At 39.7% G+C, this 20,997-nt stretch overlaps 1 protein-coding gene across 3 annotated transcripts in view; it reads left to right on the plus strand.

Moving 5' to 3' along the window:
• Positions 1–20,997, plus strand: part of BNC2 (basonuclin zinc finger protein 2) — an 880,369-nt gene that overhangs the window by 743,585 nt on the left and 115,787 nt on the right. For all 3 annotated transcript variants that reach the window (XM_077249966.1, XM_077249974.1, XM_077249983.1), the window contains one exon: positions 1,116–1,351. In XM_077249966.1, the coding sequence (XP_077106081.1) occupies positions 1,116–1,351 (236 nt within the window). The remainder of the gene's footprint in view (positions 1–1,115; positions 1,352–20,997) is intronic.

Below are 20,997 nucleotides of genomic sequence, written 5' to 3' on the forward strand. Positions count from 1 at the left end.
AGTAACTGCTGGTGATAGCAGATCACAGGGCAGTCACACACAAAATGGCGCTGCCCTGTGCTGCTACTCTTCATTCTGCCCCAGGGATACTAGACCACCCAAAAGAGGAGGGAAATGGTGATGTCAGCAGGTACTGCCCCAATTTTCCAGCTAACAGTAAAGCTGGTAAGTCTCACTATGGCTGCTTGAGGACTAAAACGAAAAATGCTCCCCCTAGTGGTAAATATATATTTGTAAAAATATATACTACTACGCATACATATTCTAGAATACCCGATGCATTAGAATCGGGCCACCATCTAGTATATATATAATATTTTTCATATAGAAATGTTTGCAAACAGTGCAAACATTGCATTAACACATTTTAATTACTATTTTAAGCTTAATTTCACACAAAAAAAACTACAAGAAAACTGGTGGCACCTTCCCTTTGAATGGAACATACTATGATAATATTAGTGTTTTATAACATCTGTCTTGGCACGCACAGTGATTCCATATTACTAAGGTATGGTGGAATAGTGTGAAGTCTTATTGTCATTGACCTACACCATTGGGCTGTTGAAGGCACACTTGACATGTACTGTTCACCATGACTTTGACTATCTGTAAAATTAAAACGCAATGTATATTTTATCAATGTAATTTCTAATAATTTATTTTAATTGGATAACACAAATGAGTCATTATAATTAATATACATTATATTTTTTTATGTATGTGTTAAGCAACATGTATATCCTTCAGTAGGAGCACAGAAGAAGTGAATAAACGCTTTGCGTCTTTTCTTTTTTGCATGACTTCATACTCTAGAAATAGAGCTCCAAGATTTCCATAGTCCCTTGATTGTGTACACACATGCAGTTCTTTACTAGACAATACATTATCCTTAAGAGGCATATTCTCTAAGCTCTGCTGGCTTTCACATAAAATCCCTCTTGCTATTGACACTGCCATTCCTCCAGCCTGAACATTCCTAATTGAGTTAAAAGAAGACTGAGAGTGACTTAGTCATTGTTGCTTGTAAAATCCACGTTCAAGTCATCACCATTATTGGCTGATCTTTTAATGCACATATTTGTCTTTTCTTTTACCTTTCCCCATTGATGTAGCTTTGGACAAGCTTAGCACTCAGCATCTATACCACCCAACACAAGTGGAGATTGTACAATCCAACGTAGTGTTCGACATCAGCAGCCTGATGCTGTATGGTACACAGGCCGTGCCTGTGCGGCTCAAGATTCTGCTGGACCGTCTCTTCAGTGTGCTCAAACAAGAAGAAGTTTTACACATCCTGCATGGCCTAGGATGGACGCTACGGGACTATGTCCGTGGATATATACTTCAGGTGAGAGACTCTTAAGCAAAATGAAAGGAAATTCAATATGAACAACCAAAAGTTTGTAGACTTCCTCATATATTACTCCTTTTTGTTTATTACAACAGACAAATTACATGTTATCAAATATCATATAACATGGAATTATATATACACACACATATATATATATATATATATATATATATATATATATATATATATATATATATATATATACAGTATATATGACAAAATAATAATTAATCAGTATTGTCTAATACAACTCGCTTTGTCAGCTTGGTAAGTATCCTCCAATGTTGTCAAAAAAAGGGTTAAAAGGGTTGTCCACTTTTGCCAATCCAGTTTGTTGGAAGGGTTGCCTGACAATAAATTCATTCTAGTTTGTCCCTGTTATGTCTGTCAGAGGCCAAAGACTCAAAAAGGCTATCTTGGACAGACTTGGCACAAGCTATTCCTTCTGGCAGATTCCAGAGGAACCCCTACCTTTACTTTTAACTCTTGTACAAGGATCCGGTCTTACGATGGGGTCCTTTGGATTGCTTCCTTAGGAGGGCTACCGGCCAGATGTCATCACACGGGGTAAACCCAAGAAGTTACATCAGAGGCAAAATCAGAAGGCAAATGGGTGGTCAAAATTCAAGCTGAGGTCAGTCAACAGGATATATAAAATAGCAAACCGGAGCAAAGGATCAGAGTGACCAGATCTAACTGAACTAACTAAATAACTGGCAGCTTCAGACTGATTGTTGGGGTTTAAATAGAAAGGAGCCTTATTCAAGGCTCCCAGCAGAGAGCTACAATAACTACATGCCAGCTCACTGCAGCAAAACACAGGTGGATGGGAAAGGGATAACTAATCTCAGCAATCTAAAAGGTAAACTGCTGCCAGATCCCAACAGTAACCATGGTATTAGGGCAGCGCCACCGACTAGCGACCTGGGCAGGAGTTGCAGCAGTATGGTCAGGCATGGATGTGACAGTCTCAAAGCTGAGCCTCACAGTGACCATGGCCATTATTCTACTCTATAGGCCACTGCAAGAGTGATAAAGCATTACATATTTCTTAAATTGAAAGAAACGTCCATTTAATGCAGAAACATGCAACGTCATTCAGCGTGAGAGATGCTTTTGTAGCCACTCTATTTTCTGGCAAAAAAAAGATGGTGGCCCTGAATTCTTAATCTTACTCTATTGAATCAAATAGTATACTTAAAATAAAAAGTAGAAAACAGACATCCCCTTTAATTCTCAGAGACTGGGATGTTTTGCATTATCCTTTTATGGTAAGTCAAAAACTGGAATTGCTGCTAGAGTTGTCCCACTTGAGATTCACATTTCGCACTGCTGAGTTTACAGACAGAAAAAAAACATTGCCAAACTTTCACGCAGAATTCACTGCTACAGCCAACATCTGAAAATGCTTTTCAGGATTCATGCAAAGAATGTCCAATATAAATGGTCTTCCATTTTTCAGCTGAGAAACATTTTATTAGAAAAATATACTCAATATATTGAGTCTTGGGCCGGCTAAAATGTTATTTGAAAATCAAAGTGGGCTTCATGCCTGCATGGACCTTTGGCCTTTCAGTGATCAGGAAATCAAAGAAGGCATCTTGCCAAGGTAGACCTTTTGGTCATATTACAGAAGAAAGAGGATGTGAAAAGATGCTTCATTTTAAAGCTCTATTTTAGTATTATTATTCTGTATTATTCTCTGTGTCTATATGCTCTTGTTTTTATTATTCATAACTGTATTGATTGTTTTCATACCATTGCTCTTTACAGATGTTAAAGGTTTAACTTTGGACACAGAAGAGTAAAAATAGAATTAACTGGTGCCATTGGCTATAAATTCAACCAGTATAAACGCTTAGATATTTTCCCAATATATCTTCATTATATTTTAGTTTTTGCTCAGTTTTCCATATGTTTTTGAGGGTTTATTTATTCTTTTGACTACAGCTGTTATTCAGAGAGGTTATTAGAATTATATTGTTGTTTTGTTTATGACAATGTAGGCTGGATTAGTTTGTTACAATGGTTCTCCAATTCTAAAAAAGATGTGGTTATTTTTTTTTTAAGTTATGCGAAAAGTTGTAAAACTTACTAAAAGAATTATCAAAAGTACCCCAGTATTCATATTTCAATGCTACAACTTGCAGCTATTGGCCAACACAGGAAAGCGTTCCCATCAGCACATAAATGGTGCTGTGTGTGTGTGAAGAAGGATGACAAACTGGCTCATTTCATCAGCTAATGTAGCCAGAGTATACACAAAGAAGGGACATGACTTACTGACCAAAATAAACCGGTCAGCCATCTTCTTTCATACACGGCACTCATGACATGCCAACTCAGGAAACACTGTCCTATGTGAAGCACAAGCTGGAGGATGAGCGGTCACAACTAAGAATTCCGGATCATGCTGAAACCTTTACACCTGGGCTCCTTTGATAATTAAAGTAAGTTGTATAACTTGCTACTGAAAGCACATTTAAAGATATTTTATTTGGGCAAGACAACCCTTTTAGCCCACAAAAATCTGATCGTTATTAATAAAAAAAAGTATGCAAATTATATAATTAAAATATAAGACTTATATAACATCAGATTGTTGACTAATACTAACCGGTGACATTATTCTATACAGTAAAGACAAACTGAAAAATGAGTAAACGTAAAAAAAAGTTATATTTGATTTTCTAACTATGGACAATTAAGCTATTCCAATAAACCGACCCTCCAGTCCAGATTCAATATTTGGTTATACATTACTAATGTATATACTATATATATACCTTGGTTCTTTCAATTAATCAAGTGCAATCACATGGAAAGCACAATCTGAACTATGCTTTTCCCACAACTCAACTGCCAAGAGATGAACCAGGGCTGATTACGTCGATGCTGTGTTCACGACTGAAATTGGTGACAGTGGAGGAGAACTAGAAGGTGAGATTTTACACTGCACTCTCAGGGTCACCAAAATGAACATTATGGATACAAAGAAAGCTGCCCTTGCATCGAAATAACTGCCGATCATCTATTTGTTTGCTGATCGGTGGTCATTTAAAGTGAACCTAACAGCAGAATTTTACTCAGTAAACTACAGACAGTGTCAGGTTGGCGCAGTTATACTGATTAAAATGATACCTGGGTTGATGAAATCCATCTTGTGGTTGCTGCTTAATCTGTATTTGTAGTTTTCAGTTAATGAGATTCTCGTGCAGTACGTAAGATAAGGGGCAGGTCAGTGAGGGACCGGTGACCTGTCATAAGCTAACAAGGATGAATATGTAAGCAGAGCCCCACATGCAGACCCCCACAGGATCACGTGAATCTCATTAACTAAAAACTACAAATAAAGAATAAACAACAACCACAAGACGGATTTCATCGCCAAAGTATCATTTTAATCAGTATAACGGCGCCGACCTGACATTGTCTGTAGGTTACTCAGCAAAATCCTGCTGATGGTTCCCTTTAATAGCCTGTTTAGACAAGCAGCCCACACTTCCTATTAGCACAAAATGAACAGTAGTAGATCATTTTGAGCTAAATGTTCTCGGCCGCACTATTTATACAGGATGATGTGCTGCCGAGAATGATGATCTTCTATACAAGATTTTTTCACCTGCTGATTAAGTGTTCTGCTCATTCATCAGGTGGTCAGCGGCTTGCATATAATGCCCGACTATTGGGATTGAGCATTCCTAGGAATACACTTTTCCTATTATCGTGCAGTGTAAATGCACCTTTATGTAAAAGTCACATTAAGCAATACCGGTAATACTTTGGGAAGAATATAACAATAATCTGTGTATTTTTTTGTTATACACTTGAACTTGCTGCCCTGTGATATTTTGGACACATGATGGTAAGGTAACATCTGATGTATTGCACCTTTTCTCTCAACCAATACTTGTATTCTTGGTAAGTTTTTGTAGAATTAAATGCAATGTCTACCCTATAAACTAACAAGGTAATTATATTTTTACGTTTTAAATATTAATCAGTAGATCAAGTCCTATTAAACTAAAAAAAAAACTGGAAGATGCTATGTAGCAAAAAAGACCTTCCTGGCTACTAGGAATTCAAGTTTGTTAAGAATTTGAAAAATATTTGATGAGGAATAAAAGTACATTTTTTTCGACGAGCTTGGCAGGCAGAAAACTGCTTATTTTCACACTGTACCATTCCTGTTAATGTTTCTGGCAGCATTCTGTTTTTGGATTACATCTTTTTCAGACATCATTAAGAACATGCAAAAACAATCATAGAACTTTACAGAGAGAGCCGTGCTGCAGATGCGGGCTGGAAGGCTTTGTGTAAATAGTTCAAAACAGAAAGAAAAAGTCTCTTTTTTTGGACAACACACATCTATTAATTTTAACCACAAATACACTGTAAATAATGTTAAGTTCCATAAAATAAACAGACGGGTGGTTATGCACCATATGTTTCATAATTATCCTGTGGCTTTTGTTTACTGTGCTGTTACACATCCCTCTGACGGCTCTGTGAAGCCACTTTTCCACAAGTCTGAAAGGCAATCAGCACTTTATAGTTTAAAGAAGTTTAGCAAAATGTCTAATCCTTGGGATTGTATTTAAAAGGCAAAAGTTGTGTTCTTTAGCGATGCACCCTTATATATTTCTGATGGACTGACCATACATAGACAAATGTCCCCCGACCTAGACATCTTAAGCTAAGCATACGCTTTAGAGAAACATCATCCTGCCAGCTTCAGCAGATTTGGCTGATGATATCATGTGTATGAGAGCATTCAGATGTTGGAATGGACACCAGGTATGTTGGCTTTCAACAAGTTAGTCCTTTTTTCCTTGGAGAGTTAAAAGGGTATTCCTATCTTGGATATTCATGGCTTGTTATCCCTATTGAAGTATATGTATGCCTCCTCCATGTATGTTGGGGGTCTGTTGACTCATGTTCTGGAAACAGTTGCATGTCACATAGGTAAGATCTACAAGGATTGCTCATAAATGTCTGAAATAGGAATATCCCTTAAAGTCGCTTCAAGAGATACAGTTATTGCTTCAATGTAAGATTTATTTAGCTTGTAATTTTAAGATCTAAGTGACCATGCATTCCTCTAATTACGTAAACAGTTTATTCAACTGTGAGCTCATGTACACATGTATGATCCACAATCACTGCCCACCACATATCTTTGAATCCACAGTCAACAAGCTAGTATAAATTATAGTATAAATTTCAAGTAAAAATTAACACCTGTGGTTTCTTTAAAATATGAGCATTCTTTAATCCAATCAATCTTCATTTAAAAAATGCACATCAATGCAGTGATATACTGTACATGTTGACACACTTCAACCTTCCTAGTCCATTATCTTATTCTTGGCCTAATAATTGTAATGACCTAAACAATTGACAAACATATGGCCACCTAATCAGTCAAATAGCTATTATTTATTTCCCCTTGCTTTCATAGTGCCTGCACAGTTCATATTACCTACGTTTTCTATGTGTTTTTTTTATATCAAATGATGTATTTGGAGTATGTATTATATTTTCATGTAACTAATCACTGTATTGCAAGCTGTTCTATTAGATTATAGCAGCTTTGTGGTGAGACAGAATCTGTGTGGTCTGGTTTCTCATTTCAGCTTTTCACCCTTCAAGCAACTTTTTAATTACTGCCTATAACATATAGGTAGTGACTCTCTGTCAATATGAAAACTGATACATTCCCTGGCCAGGAGTACACTGGCCCACACCATTGACCAAGTAACAGACTTAAAGGTGGTTGCTCAGATTTACCATTACTGGAGTGAAATGAATGGAATGCATAAAGTATGTACAGGCCCATTATTAAACACTAATTAGAACACCATCACAAAATTTTTGTTTAAAAGAGTTGTCCAGCCTTGATAAAATTGTTGGCCAGTCCTGCACCATGCAGCTTCCTGAATCCTTCGAGAATGTAACATGTATTTGTAGAGAAATGAGGGTCAGTGGGTGCTCTCATCCGCTGGCCTGGATGTCTTTAGAATGGCCACATAGAAGGAGCTTATCCCAATGAATGCCAACACTCCGTTCCCAAGGGCAGAATACTACTTATACCACACAGGGTAAAGTTAAAACAGTGTGGCAATATATTATTGAACCACTAGCAATTAATAATATATAATATAGTCCCAGAAAATACACAAGATGGTGCAAATTACAGATTCTCATCCTTCAGCTGGCTCGCCAGGATTAGAGCAGCTGTGACTTCGGGGCTTCCAGGGTCAAATACCCCAACCAGTGGGTGGCACCCTGATTTTGGCAGGCACCCAAAAAGAGGAGAGACTTGCAATCTTAGGAAGCTGATAGTTAATTGAGGTATGTGGCCAGGTGACCTAATTGTCCCAACCTGAGTGCTCCAAGAGTCTCCAAGGGCTCAGTGGTAGACAGTGGATCAAATCTGTATTCCTCCCGTTGGAGCCATGATGCCTGGCTACTGTTCTGTAAAGTCTCTTTGAAGAAGAATAGAGGTCCTTTTTCATACCCACAGCTGTCCTCCAGGCCATCATCCACAGGTCAGGTTGAAGGTGGGATGATGTCAATTCTCATTGTTCAAGTATTCAATTTATTTGCATAGTATGTCTGGACCTTTGCTTTTTGCAGGTCAACAAGCTAAGCATGGACTAATACAATGGGGATTAACATGTTATAAAAAATCAATTGTTCAGTTACCCTGTGTCCCTGTCTTCCAAGGATAGCAGCACAAAAAGTTACAACAAATATCAATTCAAAAGTCAATGTTCAGGCTCATACGAACAATACCTTAGGTCTCTTGACCTACTGGAAAATACATCTGGCATAATTAAGAATAAATGCTATGTCATCACAGCACTCTATTAGGATTTGGCTCCGTGGTTTTATTATAGCAGTTTTGCATACTTGGAGTCGCGCTGACTAAAGTTGTAGCAGCTTATTTTTTAGAATAAAAAGAACTTTGAGAATATCTCTGAATAGGACATTGAAAGAATCGGCTAACACTCTAGTCAGCACTTGAACGATAGTATGCTGGAACTGCTAGGTGGAGATGAATCCTAACTACATACCACTAAGACTCAGCAAGCTGCAGTGTTGCTGAAAATTTCCTCAAAGGTCAACAACCCTTTTAAGATTGAAATGTAGAAATATTCTGTTCTCCTTTTAAAGATGGAACCCGCAGACTTCCTTCATACACCAGAAGATGTAACTCCACATGACTCATTTGTTTACACCATAGTGCCTAGTTTTGATATTTTACTCCATGTAGTCCGTGTAACTGTAGTAGGAGCAACACTCACATCAGTAACGACACTCAAATCACTGAGAGCTTAACGTTCAAGATAAAATAACAAATTTTATTCCATATAAAATGTGTTTTCTTCCCAGTGTCTTGGCATCTGTGCTGGACACATTTTACATCTGTTCTGCTAAAAGGCCTGGAGGACAGGGAGGGGAGAGCGAGAGAGCGTGTAGGGTGCGAGGGGGAAGCTGAAGGAAATTGAGAAAATCTCTTAACTTCATCATTGATGCTCATGCAATTTGATAAGCATATTTCATGACAGGGCTATCTCTTTCACATCACCGTCCCTCACTTTGTGATGACAGTGCCGCCTGAGAGCAGAGCATTGTTTCAGAGTCCCCTCATTCCCTCTCCCTCTTGACTTCAATTTGCAAGCGCATGGCTCGTTCCAGTGACAGGCAGGTCGTTCGTGCTTGAACAACTTGCGCTCTGATCTGTACAGTTTGTGGCATCCATGTAATGCTTAGCAGTATCTACAGCTGTTAACCATTCGCTTATAAATAATCTCCCCCTCCCCTCACAACCTGTCTCCCAGGTAGTATACCTGTCACCATTAATAACTCACAGTCCATGCTCCCAAGTGGTTTGGCCCATCGCATGTCATTCACAGCCGACTGGTGTACAGGCCAACTAGTATAGTTCAAGCATATAACCGAAGCAATTCACTCACGACATTAACTGGAGAAATAATTTCATTTTTGTTTCCGAGAGATCCAAGAAAGATGACAGACCTTGTTTTATTTCAATGTCTTCCTGTATATTTGGAGAAGGTTGCTGTCACCCAACTGTTCAGAAGTCTTGACAAAGAGGCCAGGCTGACAAAAAACTTCAGACACGGTTATTAAAAAGTAATCACATGAATATTTTAGCAAATATCTGCTACTGTAAATCAATAGAAATGTGAAATACTTAATGCCATTTCATATTTAGTGACCATCACTCCACCATTATACTATATGAAACATATTGCAATCACTACAATCCAAAATTTCTCTATGACATTATATCAGTGCTGTAAAATGTACAGGTGATAAATTGAACAGAATGTTATATACAGAGCCCATAATTCAGTGATAAAACAAAATGTTACTTTCAAAACAGATAGATCATGGCTACATCATCTCCAAACTATGGCCTACTGTCTTCATCTGCCTATCGTACTCTTTCAAAGCCTAGTTTAAAAATTAACCTAAAGCTGGCCATACACTGACAGTTATTCCTCCTGACCCATCCATACGCATGCATCCTCTGCTCCACTGATCACGCATGTGTTTTGAAACAAGAGAGAGGCGTAAATCACTATCTGACTCAGGCAAAGGCTTATCAGGCAGCAACTTATATTCCCTGGGAAAATAAAGATCAGGGGTTAAAATTCGACATGCCTTATTCCTTATTTCCCCTGACAAATTCTTCTGGGAGAGAATTTGTAGACCTTATATACATATCATATTTGTCCAGTGCATTTTTGAATTGCAGATTTTGGTTGACTTTGCATCATTGTGAATCAATATCTTAAAGGGGTTGTCCCCTCTCAGTTAATGTTCATTCCTGGGCATAGTTTGGTATAAAAAAACATGACATGCTGTACTCACCTACCAGAGTTTCTGTTACTGCTCCCCGTGTCTGGTATTCCTGTAGTGCTGACGTCACGTCGACAGTATTGCTTCCAATTGGTGACATAAGTTGCTCTTCCCGTGTAGCTAGAATGCCCCAATTAGAGCCACTAAGTTGTCAAGCTATTGACGGGATATCGGCAAAGCAACTAACACTAGACACTGGGAGCAGCGGTGGAAACTTGCCGATAGACACGGTGAAGGTGAGCATAGTACAGTTTATTTTTTATCCCAAACTGTGATCAGTGATGAACATTTCCTGGAAGGGGACAACCCCTTCAACCGTTGTTGTATACAGATAATAACTAAAAAAGGGCTAGAAGCTTCTATATAGAAGAAATGATGAAAAATGGCTTTCTGTACGAGAAGTAAGATGGGTGCACATGCTTAAACTAAGGGACAGAGTGTAGAGAATGAATTAAATTAGAAAATACTTCTGACAAGGTGTTGTTTTTGGCAGAAAAGTTTGAAGATGAAGTTTAGGCCCAAATCCATAAAATGGAGATCATGTACAGTTTGGGTTTGGCCTACATATTATGTTATCAGATAGTCAATACATATCTGTCACCTAGTTTGTATAACTATCAGTCAGAAATATGTTGTGTGTGTTCACATAGATGTATGTCTTTTTTGCACCGTCTGCAGATGAGAACGTTTCAAACCAAAAAATGACCTCCAGGTCTTTGGCTCCAAGACTCCAGTTTATCAGTTCCTCACAGCCTCTCTCCCTGTAAAAATCCATAGTGAAGTGTGAAAAGCAGCAGAAAGCCTTGTTTGTGCCAGTGTAGCTTTTTTACTTGCTTGCCAGCACCTTCATCTCCTCATATGTTTCTAGCTAAGGACTAGCATGGAACACAGAAAAGAAGAAGAAAAAAAAAGCCGACAGCAATAGAGACCAGATGCTGGTATTTCTTCTCTGTCACTTGGCTGCCGAGCAGATGGAATTTCTATCACTCGGGCATGCTAGAAGGAAGAGGCCTAGAGCAGCCAACATGTGGAACTAGGCCTGAGTGACATTTTTGCTAATGTTTTGTCCTTGTAGAACATTATGCTTCCTCTTTGCTTATGAGCTGCGGTTTTCCTGACTCAGACAAAGTTTCCAGACCCAGCTGGAGCAGTCCTCTCTCCCTCCTTTTTCCTTCCCACCCACTCTAAAAAGGGCCTACGGAGCAGGAATGGACCCTTGTACAATGAACTCTTTATTAAAATACCTGACATCTGCGTGCAATGCGCACCAAATCATACTGAGCCGCACTGAGGAATTCACTAGGCATTACCAGTCACTTTGAGTCTGACTCCCCTTCCTTGCCTGATTTATGTAGGCCTCTGGCAAAAGAGTGCGTTAAGTACTTTATTGGACTGGAGCTATCTTCCAAAAGGTACTGTCCTTCAGATACAAATGAAGTATTTTCTCCTCCCTTGTGGTTTCCAGACATCAGGAGGGGAAGAAGGAAACAGAGCGAGATGAGCATTGTTCCACATTAATTCAAAATATATGTTCTACCTTTTTTCCCAAATGAGATATCTAACATATGTCTGTGCCTGAGCATGTTTTGTGCGAGGGAGCAATCCTTTGAACGTGAAATTCAACCCGGTGTGCTGTATACATATCAAATCATATAAATTCAGCTATAACTCTGTCGGCACTATCTGAACATATCATGCTGCTTTCCTTTGTACTTAGATAATAAAGGTTAAGCGAGCCCTTCTTGTAGATATTGGCAGCTAAACTATACCCACAATTCTTTGCCATTATTTCACAAACTTCTTTAAATTATCATCATTTCTTAACACTGATATATTTTATAATTTCCTCTCCTCCACTGAATAAATATGCCTGTCAACTTTGCATGCTCATAATCCCGACTACCTATGGCTCTCAAAGTATCATAGTTTTTGAAGTTGAAGGTAGACTTAAGTCAGTAGCGTTAAACGTATACCCTTACATGTTGATAGAGAAAGGCTGATGCTATTTGCCCACTTCACATACTACAATCAGACTAGTTCCCAGGTACAACGTTCCATCACAGAATCTGGTACCCATAACATGTAATATTATATTTATCAAGAAAGGCGTCCAGGCCTTCCTTAAACTTTAGTAGTGAATCAACCATTACAACATCATGTGGCAGGGAATTCCATAGTCTCACTATTGCTTGTGATGAAGATTAAACCTTCTTTTGCCTATTGCCACTGTTATGGGGCTTGGTGTACAAAAATCATTAGAAAGATCTCTGTACTGCCCCCTCATATATTTGTTCATTGTAATAATATTGCCTCCTGTTCTTGTTTTTTTCAAACTCAGTAACCCAAGTTTGATAACCTGTCTTGGTATTTCAGTCCACTCATTCCCTTAGTTATCTTGGTTTCTCTTCTCTGTACCTGCTCAAGTTCATCTATGTACTTTATATACACTGGAGACAAAAACTGTACATAGCATAATAGGCATGGCTCAATTAATGACTTGTTTAGTGGCAAAACTACGTTTTTGTTAAGCAAAGGACAAGAAAGAATTTAAAATTATGTTTTATCACTCATATCACACAAAAAGCAATATAAAGTTACATTTTTATTTTTTTTTATAGCATATTTAGGACTTGAATCATCAAGACATGTTGGAGTCAGATGCTTCTGATTTATTAATAGGCAGACTTAATGAATCATCAGTGTCTAACAGTGGGCACCTCTGTGCGATTACCACAAATCTTACTCCAGTCATCTAATTCCTTAATGGCTGTGGTGCTACACCCCTGATCTGTCCCCATCCAGACCATTTTGGTGGAGCTGGGCGAAAGTGACATGAAAATGCCATATGTCACAACATTTTTGTACAACTCAGCATTGTGTTCAAATTTTGCGACTTTTCAATCAATTTTCCAATAAAATTTTTGTGTAATCACTTGGCTGAATCTGGGCTCAAATTCAATATAGTCTAGACTAGTCTATAGACTTGTGGCCCCATTCTTTTGCTTCTCCAGCTATTTGAAAAATAAAGCTCCCACCATGCCCAGACAGTCTACTGTCCTACAAAGGATGGGTTGGAGTGTTATTTCACACATTTATTTGCTGTGGATTTTGAAGCAGACTCACTTCAAAAACCACATGAATGACCATGTAAAATATTTTTTAAACACTCTTTAATGTCAATTTTAACCCCTTCATGACCTTGGGATTTTCCGTTTTTCCGTGTTCGTTTTTCGTTCCCCTCCTTCCCAGAGCCATGACTTTTTTATTTTTCCGTCAATATGGCCATGTGAGGGATTATTTTTTGTGAAACAAGTTGTACTTTTGAACGACATCATTGGTTTTAGCATGTCGCGTACTAGAAAACAGAAAAAAGTTCCAAGTGCTGTGAAATTGCAAAAAAAGTGCAATCCCACATTTGTTTTTTGTTTGGCTTTTTTTACTAGGTTCACTAAATGCTAAAACTGACCTGCCATTATGAGTCTCCAGGTCATTACGAGTTCATAGACACCAAATATGTCTAGGTTCTCATTTATCTGAGTGGTGAAAAAAAATTCCAAACTTTGCTAAAAAAAAAAAATTGCGCCATTTTCTGATACCCGTAGCGTCTCCATTTTTCATGATCTGGGGTCAGGTGAGGGCTTATTTTTTGCGTGCCGAGCTGGCGTTTTTAATTATACCATTTTTGTGCAGATACGTTCTTTTGATCGCCCGTTATTGCATTTTAATGCAATGTTGCGGTGACCAAAAATCCGTAATTCTGGTGTTTCAAATTTTTTTCTCGCTACGCCGTTTAGCGATCAGGTTAATCCTTTATTTTATTGATAGATCGGGCGATTCTGAACCCAGCGATATCAAATATGTGTAGGTTTGATTTTTTTTTAATTGATTTATTTTGAATGGGGCAAAAGGGGGGTGATTTAAACCTTTATATATTTTTTATTTTTTTTTCACTTTTTTTACTTTTTTTTTACTTTTGCCATGCTTCAGTAGCCTCCATGGGAGGCTAGAAGCTGGCACAACTCGATTGGCTCTGCTACATAGCAGCAATAATCAGATTGCTGCTATGTAGCTGAATTACAGGCTTGCTATGAGCGTCGACCACAGGGTGGCGCTCACAGCTAGCCGGGATCAGTAACCATAGAGGTCTCAAGGACCTCTATGGTTACCATTCCTATGTATCGCTGACCCCCGATCATGTGACGGGGGCTGTTATGATCCTAGTGGCAAGGATCGCAGGACGGACTAGCTAAGTAACTGAACAGACGACTAGCTCTGGGGAGGTGGTAACTAGATTGACCGCAACCTGATCCTATCCGCAAACAACTATAAGTAGTCGTGGAACGTTACCTGAAAATCTTAGACGTCTCTTCACGGCCTGAGAAACTGACTATTCCTGGAGGGAAAGAAAGTCCTCTCTTGCCTCAGTGGAATGACCCCAAATATATAGAATAGCCCCCCACAAATATTAACGGTGAGTTAAGGGGAAAGCACAAACACAGAGATGAAATCAGATTTAGCAAATGAGGCCCGCTAATACTAGATAGCAGAAAATAGGAAGGAAACTGTGCGGTCAATAAAAAACCCTATTCAAAAATATCCACACAGAGATTGCTCGAGCCCCCGCACCAACTAACGGTGCGGGGGAAGCAACTCCGTACCCCAGAGCTTACCAGCAACAAGAAATCACATATTAGCAAGCTTGACTAGACTCATCTTACACAGAAATCATATTGCAGGCAGATGAGCAAAAAATATTCAAACAGAACTTAGCTTATCCTGAAGAGGCAGAAAACGAGATAATCAGGAGTAATCAGAATAGCACTGAATACATTGACAGCCGGCAACAAGTGGAAGTGAAGCAGAGCTAAATAGGAACCTCCCTGGTGAATAACGAGGCAGCTGATCCAGCCAGACCCGCAGGATAATAAACCAAACCACCAGGGGGAGCCAAAAAACCAAAGTCACACAATACCATCTGTGACCACAAGAGGGAGCCTGAAAACGGAGTTTACAACAGGGGGCCGGCGATGCGCTCATTTCTGGCCGGAAGCGCCGGTTAAATGCCGCTGTCAGCGTTTCACAGCGGCATTTAACTAGTTAATAGCGGCGGGTGAATTGCGATTTCACCCGCTGCTATTGTGGGCACATGTCAGCTGTTCAAAACAGCTGACATGTCCCGGCTTTGATGCAGGCTCACGGCCGAAGCCCTGCATCAAAGCAGGGGATCTGACCTCGGACGTACTATCCCGTCCGAGGTCAGAAAGGGATTAAAGCTGACATGGATCTTCAAAATCCATTTAAAACACTTTATGTGAACAGTCCTTTCCTACCATGTTGTCTTCATATTTGTCGCTGTTGCTGTATTAGCCCTAAATGTACCGGTTCCTCTCTTTTGGATATCTTTCTTTTTTTAATGCAATGTGCTGAAAGCTAATAAGTGCTCTCCTACTTAAAAGCTTAAAAAATTCAGTCAGTTGATAACTTGTTAGCTTTATCATTAGATAAGAAAATAAATGTGTTTTTTTTCACAAGCAAAATCTTTGGTGAGTGGAAAGAATGGAAAAGATGGATTGAGCACTGCTATCCCATATTATACTATTGGATTTAGACCTGATAAATAGACATATTAGTATAATCACAACAGCCTTGTGCTAAAAACATGCAGAAGTGCCCCAGGAAGGTGCATTATGCACAAAGGCTTTATTCATTGATGTTGTACATGATAACGTATGCCATTTACCAGACCGTTTGTGCAGCACGGTATTTGCTGGAGTGATTCATGGAATAATGCTTACTTAATGCATCGGACAAGTATCAACTGTTAGCGGTCTTGCCACGGAAAAAATTGCATTTTAACCCCTTCACCCCGAAGCCTGTTTTCACCTAAGTGACAGGGCCAATTTTTAGAATTCTGACCACTGTCAATTTATGAGGTCATAACTCTAAAACGCTTCAACGGATCCTGGCGATTCTGACATTGTTTTCTCGTGACATATTGTGCTTCATGATAGTGGTAAAACTTCTTTGATATGACTTGCATTTATTTGTGAAAAAAACAAAAATTTGTAGAATATTATGAAAATTTAGCAATTTTCAAACTTTTAGTTTTTATGCCCTTAAATTAGAGAGTTATATCTCATAATATAGTTAATAAACAACATTTCCCACATGTCTGCTTTACATCAGCACAATTTTGGAAACATAATTTTTTTGTTAGAGAGTTATAAGGGTTAAAAGTTGACCAGCGATTTCTCATTTTTGCAACAAAATTTGCAAAACCATTTTTTTTACAGACCACCTCACACTTGAAGTGACTTTGAGGGGTCTATATGACAGAAAATGCCCAAAAGTGACACCATTCTAAAAACTACACCCCTCAAGGTACTCAAAACCACATTCAAAAAGTTTATTAACCCTTCAGGTGCTTCACAGGAATTTTTGGAATGTTTAAAAAAATTGAACATTTAACTTTTTTTTCACAAAATTTTTACTTCAGATCCAATTTGTTTTATTTTACCAAGGGTAACAGGAGAAATTGGACCAAAAACGTCGTTGTACAATTTGTCCTGAGAACGCCGATACCCCACATGTTGGGGTAAACCATTGATTGGGCACATGGCAGAGCTCGGAAGGGAAGGAGCGCCATTTGACTTTTTAATGCAAGATTTGCTGGAATTGAGATCGGAACCCATGTCGCGATTGGAGAGCCCCTGATGTGCCTAAACAGTGGAAACCCCCACAAGTGACACCATTTTGGAAAGTAGACCCTCTAAGGAACTAATCTAAATTGAACCTCCAAGTGCTTCACAGAAGTTTATAATGTAGAGCCGTAAAAAAAAATTCATATTAATTTTCACAAAAAATGAACTTTTTGCCCCAAATTTTTTATTTTCCCAAGGGTAACAGGATAAATTGGACCCTCTAAAGTAGACCCTCTAAGGAACTAATCTAGATGTGTGGTGAGCACTTTGAACCTCCAAGTGCTTTACAGAAGTTTATAATGTAGAGCCGTAAAAAAAAATTCATATTAATTTTCACAAAAAATGATCTTTTTGCCCCAAATTTTTTATTTTCCCAAGGGTAACAGGATAAATTGGACCCCAAACGTTGTTGTGCAATTTGTCCTGAGTACGCTGATACTTCATATATGGGGATAAACCACTGTTTGGGCGCATGGCAGAGCTCGGAAGGGAAGGAGCGCCATTTGACTTTTCAATGCAAAATTGGCTGGAATTGAGATCGGAACCCATGTCGTGTTTGGAGAGCCCCTGACGTGCCTAAACAGTGGAAACCCCCACAAGTGACACCATTTTGGAAAGTAGACCCTCTAAGGAACTAATCTAGATGTGTGGTGAGCACTTTGAACCTCCAAGTGCTTCACAGAAGTTTATAATGTAGAGCCGTAAAAAAAAATTCATATTAATTTTCACAAAAAATGATCTTTTTGCCCCAAATTTTTTATTTTCCCAAGGGTAACTGGATAAATTGGACCCCAAAAGTTGTTGTGCAATTTGTCCTGAGTACGCTGATACTTCATATATGGGGATAAACCACTGTTTGGGCGCATGGCAGAGCTCGGAAGGGAAGGAGCGCCATTTGACTTTTCAATGCAAAATTGGCTTGAATTGAGATCGGAACCCATGGCGTGTTTGGAGAGCCCCTGACATGCCTAAACAGTGGAAACCCCCACAAGTGACACCATTTTGGAAAGAAGACCCCCTAAGGAACTTATCTAGATGTGTGGTGAGCACTTTTAACCCCCAATTGTTTCACTAAAGTTTAGAATGTAGCGCTGTGAAAATTAAAAAATCATTTTTTCTTTCCACAAAATTATGTTTTAGCCCGCAATTTTTTTTTCCCAAGGGTAACAGGAGAAATTGGACCACAAAAGTTATTGTCCAATTTGTCCTGAGTACGATGATACCCCATACATTTGGGGGAACCACTGTTTGGGCGCACGGCAGAGCTCGGAAGGGAAGGAGCGCCGTTTGAAATGCAGACTTAGATGGATTGGTCTGCAGGTGTCATGTTGCATTTGCAGAGCCATGAATGTACCTAAACAGTAGAAACCCCCCACAAGTGACCCCATATTGGAAACTAGACCCCCCACGGAACGTATCTAGATGTGTTGTGAGAACTTTGAACCAACAAGTGTTTCACTACAGTTTATAACGCAGAGCCGCGAAAATAAAAAATATATTTTTTTCCACGAAAATGATATTTTAGCCCCACATTTTTATTTTCCCAAGGGTAACAGGAGAAATTGGACCCCAAAAGTTGTTGTCCAACTTGTCCTGAGAACGCTGATACCCCATATGTTGGGGGGAACCACTGTTTGGGCGCACAGGAGAACTCGGAAGGGAAGGAGCACTGTTTTAGTTTTTCAAAGCAGAATTGGCTGGAATTGAGATCGGATGCCATGTCGCGTTTGGAGAACCCCTGATGTGCCTAAACAGTGAAAACTCCCCAATTCTAACTGAAACCCTAACCCTAACCCCAGCCCTAACCCTAGCCCTAACCCCAACCCTAACCCTAGCCCTAACCCTAGTCCTAACCCTAGCGCTACTTTCATACTAGCGTTTTTTTGCATACGTCGAAATGCGTTGTTTTGGCGAAAAAACGCATCCTGCAAAGTTATCTGCAGGATGCGTTTTTTCCCCATAGACTAACATTAGCGACACATTGCGACGTATTGACACACGTCGCAACCGTCGTGCGATGGTTGCGTCGTGTTGTGGCGGACCGCCGGCAGCAAAAAACGTTACATGTAACTTTTTTTTGTGCCGACGGTCCACCATTTCCGACCGCGCATGCTGGAACTCCGCCCCCACCTCCCCGCACCTCACAATGGGGCAGCAGATGCGTGGAAAAACAGCATCCGCTGCCCCCGTTGTGCGGCGCTTGCACAGTATGCGTCGGTACATCGGGCCGACGCAGCGCGACGGCCCCGTACCGACGCTAGTGTGAAAGTAGCCTAACGGGAAAATGGAAATAAATATATTTTTTAAAATTTTATTATTTTTCCCTAACTAAGGGGGTGATGAAGGGGGATTTGATTTACTTTTATAGCGTTTTTTGGGCGGATTTTTATGGTTGGCAGCCATCACACACTAAAAGACGCTTTTTATTGCAAAAAATAGTTTTTGCATCACCACATTTTGAGAGCTATAATTTATCCATATTTTGGCCCACAGAGTCATGTGAGATCTTGTTTTTTGCGGGACAAGTTGACGTTTTTATTGGTACCATTTTCGGGCACATGCCTTTTTTGATCGCTTTTTATTCCGGTTTTTGGGAGGCGGAATGAACAAAAACCAGCAATTCCTGAAATTCTTTTAGGGGGGGCGTTTATACCATTCCACGTGTGGTAAAATTGATAAAGCAGTTTTATTCTTCAGGTCAGTACGATTACAGCGATACCTCATTTATGTAATTTTTTTATGTTTTGGCGCTTTTACACAATAAAAACTATTTTATATAAAAAAATAATTGTTTTTGCATCGCTTTATTCTGAGAGCTATAACTTTTTTATTTTTCTGCTGATGATGCTGTATGGCGGCTTTTTTTTGCGGGACAAGATGACGTTTTCAGCGGTACCATGGTTATTTATATCCGTCTTTTTGATCGCGTGTTATTCCACTTTTTGTTTGGCGGTATGAGAATAAAGCGTTGTTTTTTGCCTCGTTTTTTTTTTTTTTTTACGGTGCTCACTGAAGGGGTTAACTAGTGATATAGTTTTATAGGTGGGGTCATTACGGACGCGGCGATACTAAATATGTGTACTTTTATTGTGTGATTTTTTTTTATTTAGATAAAGAAATGTGACAGGCAAGGGCAGAGGCTTGCCGGCGCCTGCTATTAGGAAGTCTCAGCAGGCGCCGGCAAGCTAGGTCATGTCATGACCCGGAAGGAGTCCCGCGGCCATCTTGGATCCGGGGACTCCTTCCAGGTCACCGGAGCAGCGCGATCTCATCGCGTTGCTGTGGTGGGAGAGTGCAGGGAGCCCCTGTCCCTGCGCGATCCCCCTCTATGCCGCTGTCACTATTGACAGCGGCGTCAGAGGGGTTAAATGCCCGCGATCGGCGATAGTGATCGTGGGCATTGCGGCGGGGTGTCAGCTGTCATATACAGCTGACACCCGCACCCGATCACCGCGGCGCTCAGCGCGAGACCGCGGCGATCGATGCGCCGTACTAGTACTGCGGCTGGCACAAATGCAGTGCCGGCAGCGCAGTACTAGTACGGCACATGTCGCGAAGGGGTTAATCAATAGATCTTGGAATAATAACTTTCACAATTGGATGTGATTAAATAAAATGTTCCTGTGCTGAGATAACCTTATAAATGTACCCCTGCTGTGTACTGTGTAATGGCTGTGTCTGACCGTACAGGAACATGGTCTGATCATGCCACAGCTCCTGTGCCGGGGAGATACAAAAGGGAGTATACAGACAGGATAGCACGGGATCACAGCTGACTTATGAATGCATCATTATTGATCAGCAGATAAATTATAGCATGATGGGTACAAATACATTCTTCTACTAGAACAGAATTTCCTGTGCCTAAACTACAGTACCCTGTATTAATCACTCAGTCCAGCAGAATCTGATAACACTTAGGGAGGTTGGACTTTATCTTCCATTTCTGGTCCCATATGCGGTATGAAAACAACACCAAAGGAGATGGATTATGCATTTCTATCTTAAAAATGGAACTGTCAATTGCCAAAAATATTTAATTTTTAT

The sequence above is a fragment of the Ranitomeya variabilis genome, chromosome 1, assembly GCF_051348905.1.
Source record: "Ranitomeya variabilis isolate aRanVar5 chromosome 1, aRanVar5.hap1, whole genome shotgun sequence".
Lineage (NCBI taxonomy): Eukaryota > Metazoa > Chordata > Amphibia > Anura > Dendrobatidae > Ranitomeya > Ranitomeya variabilis.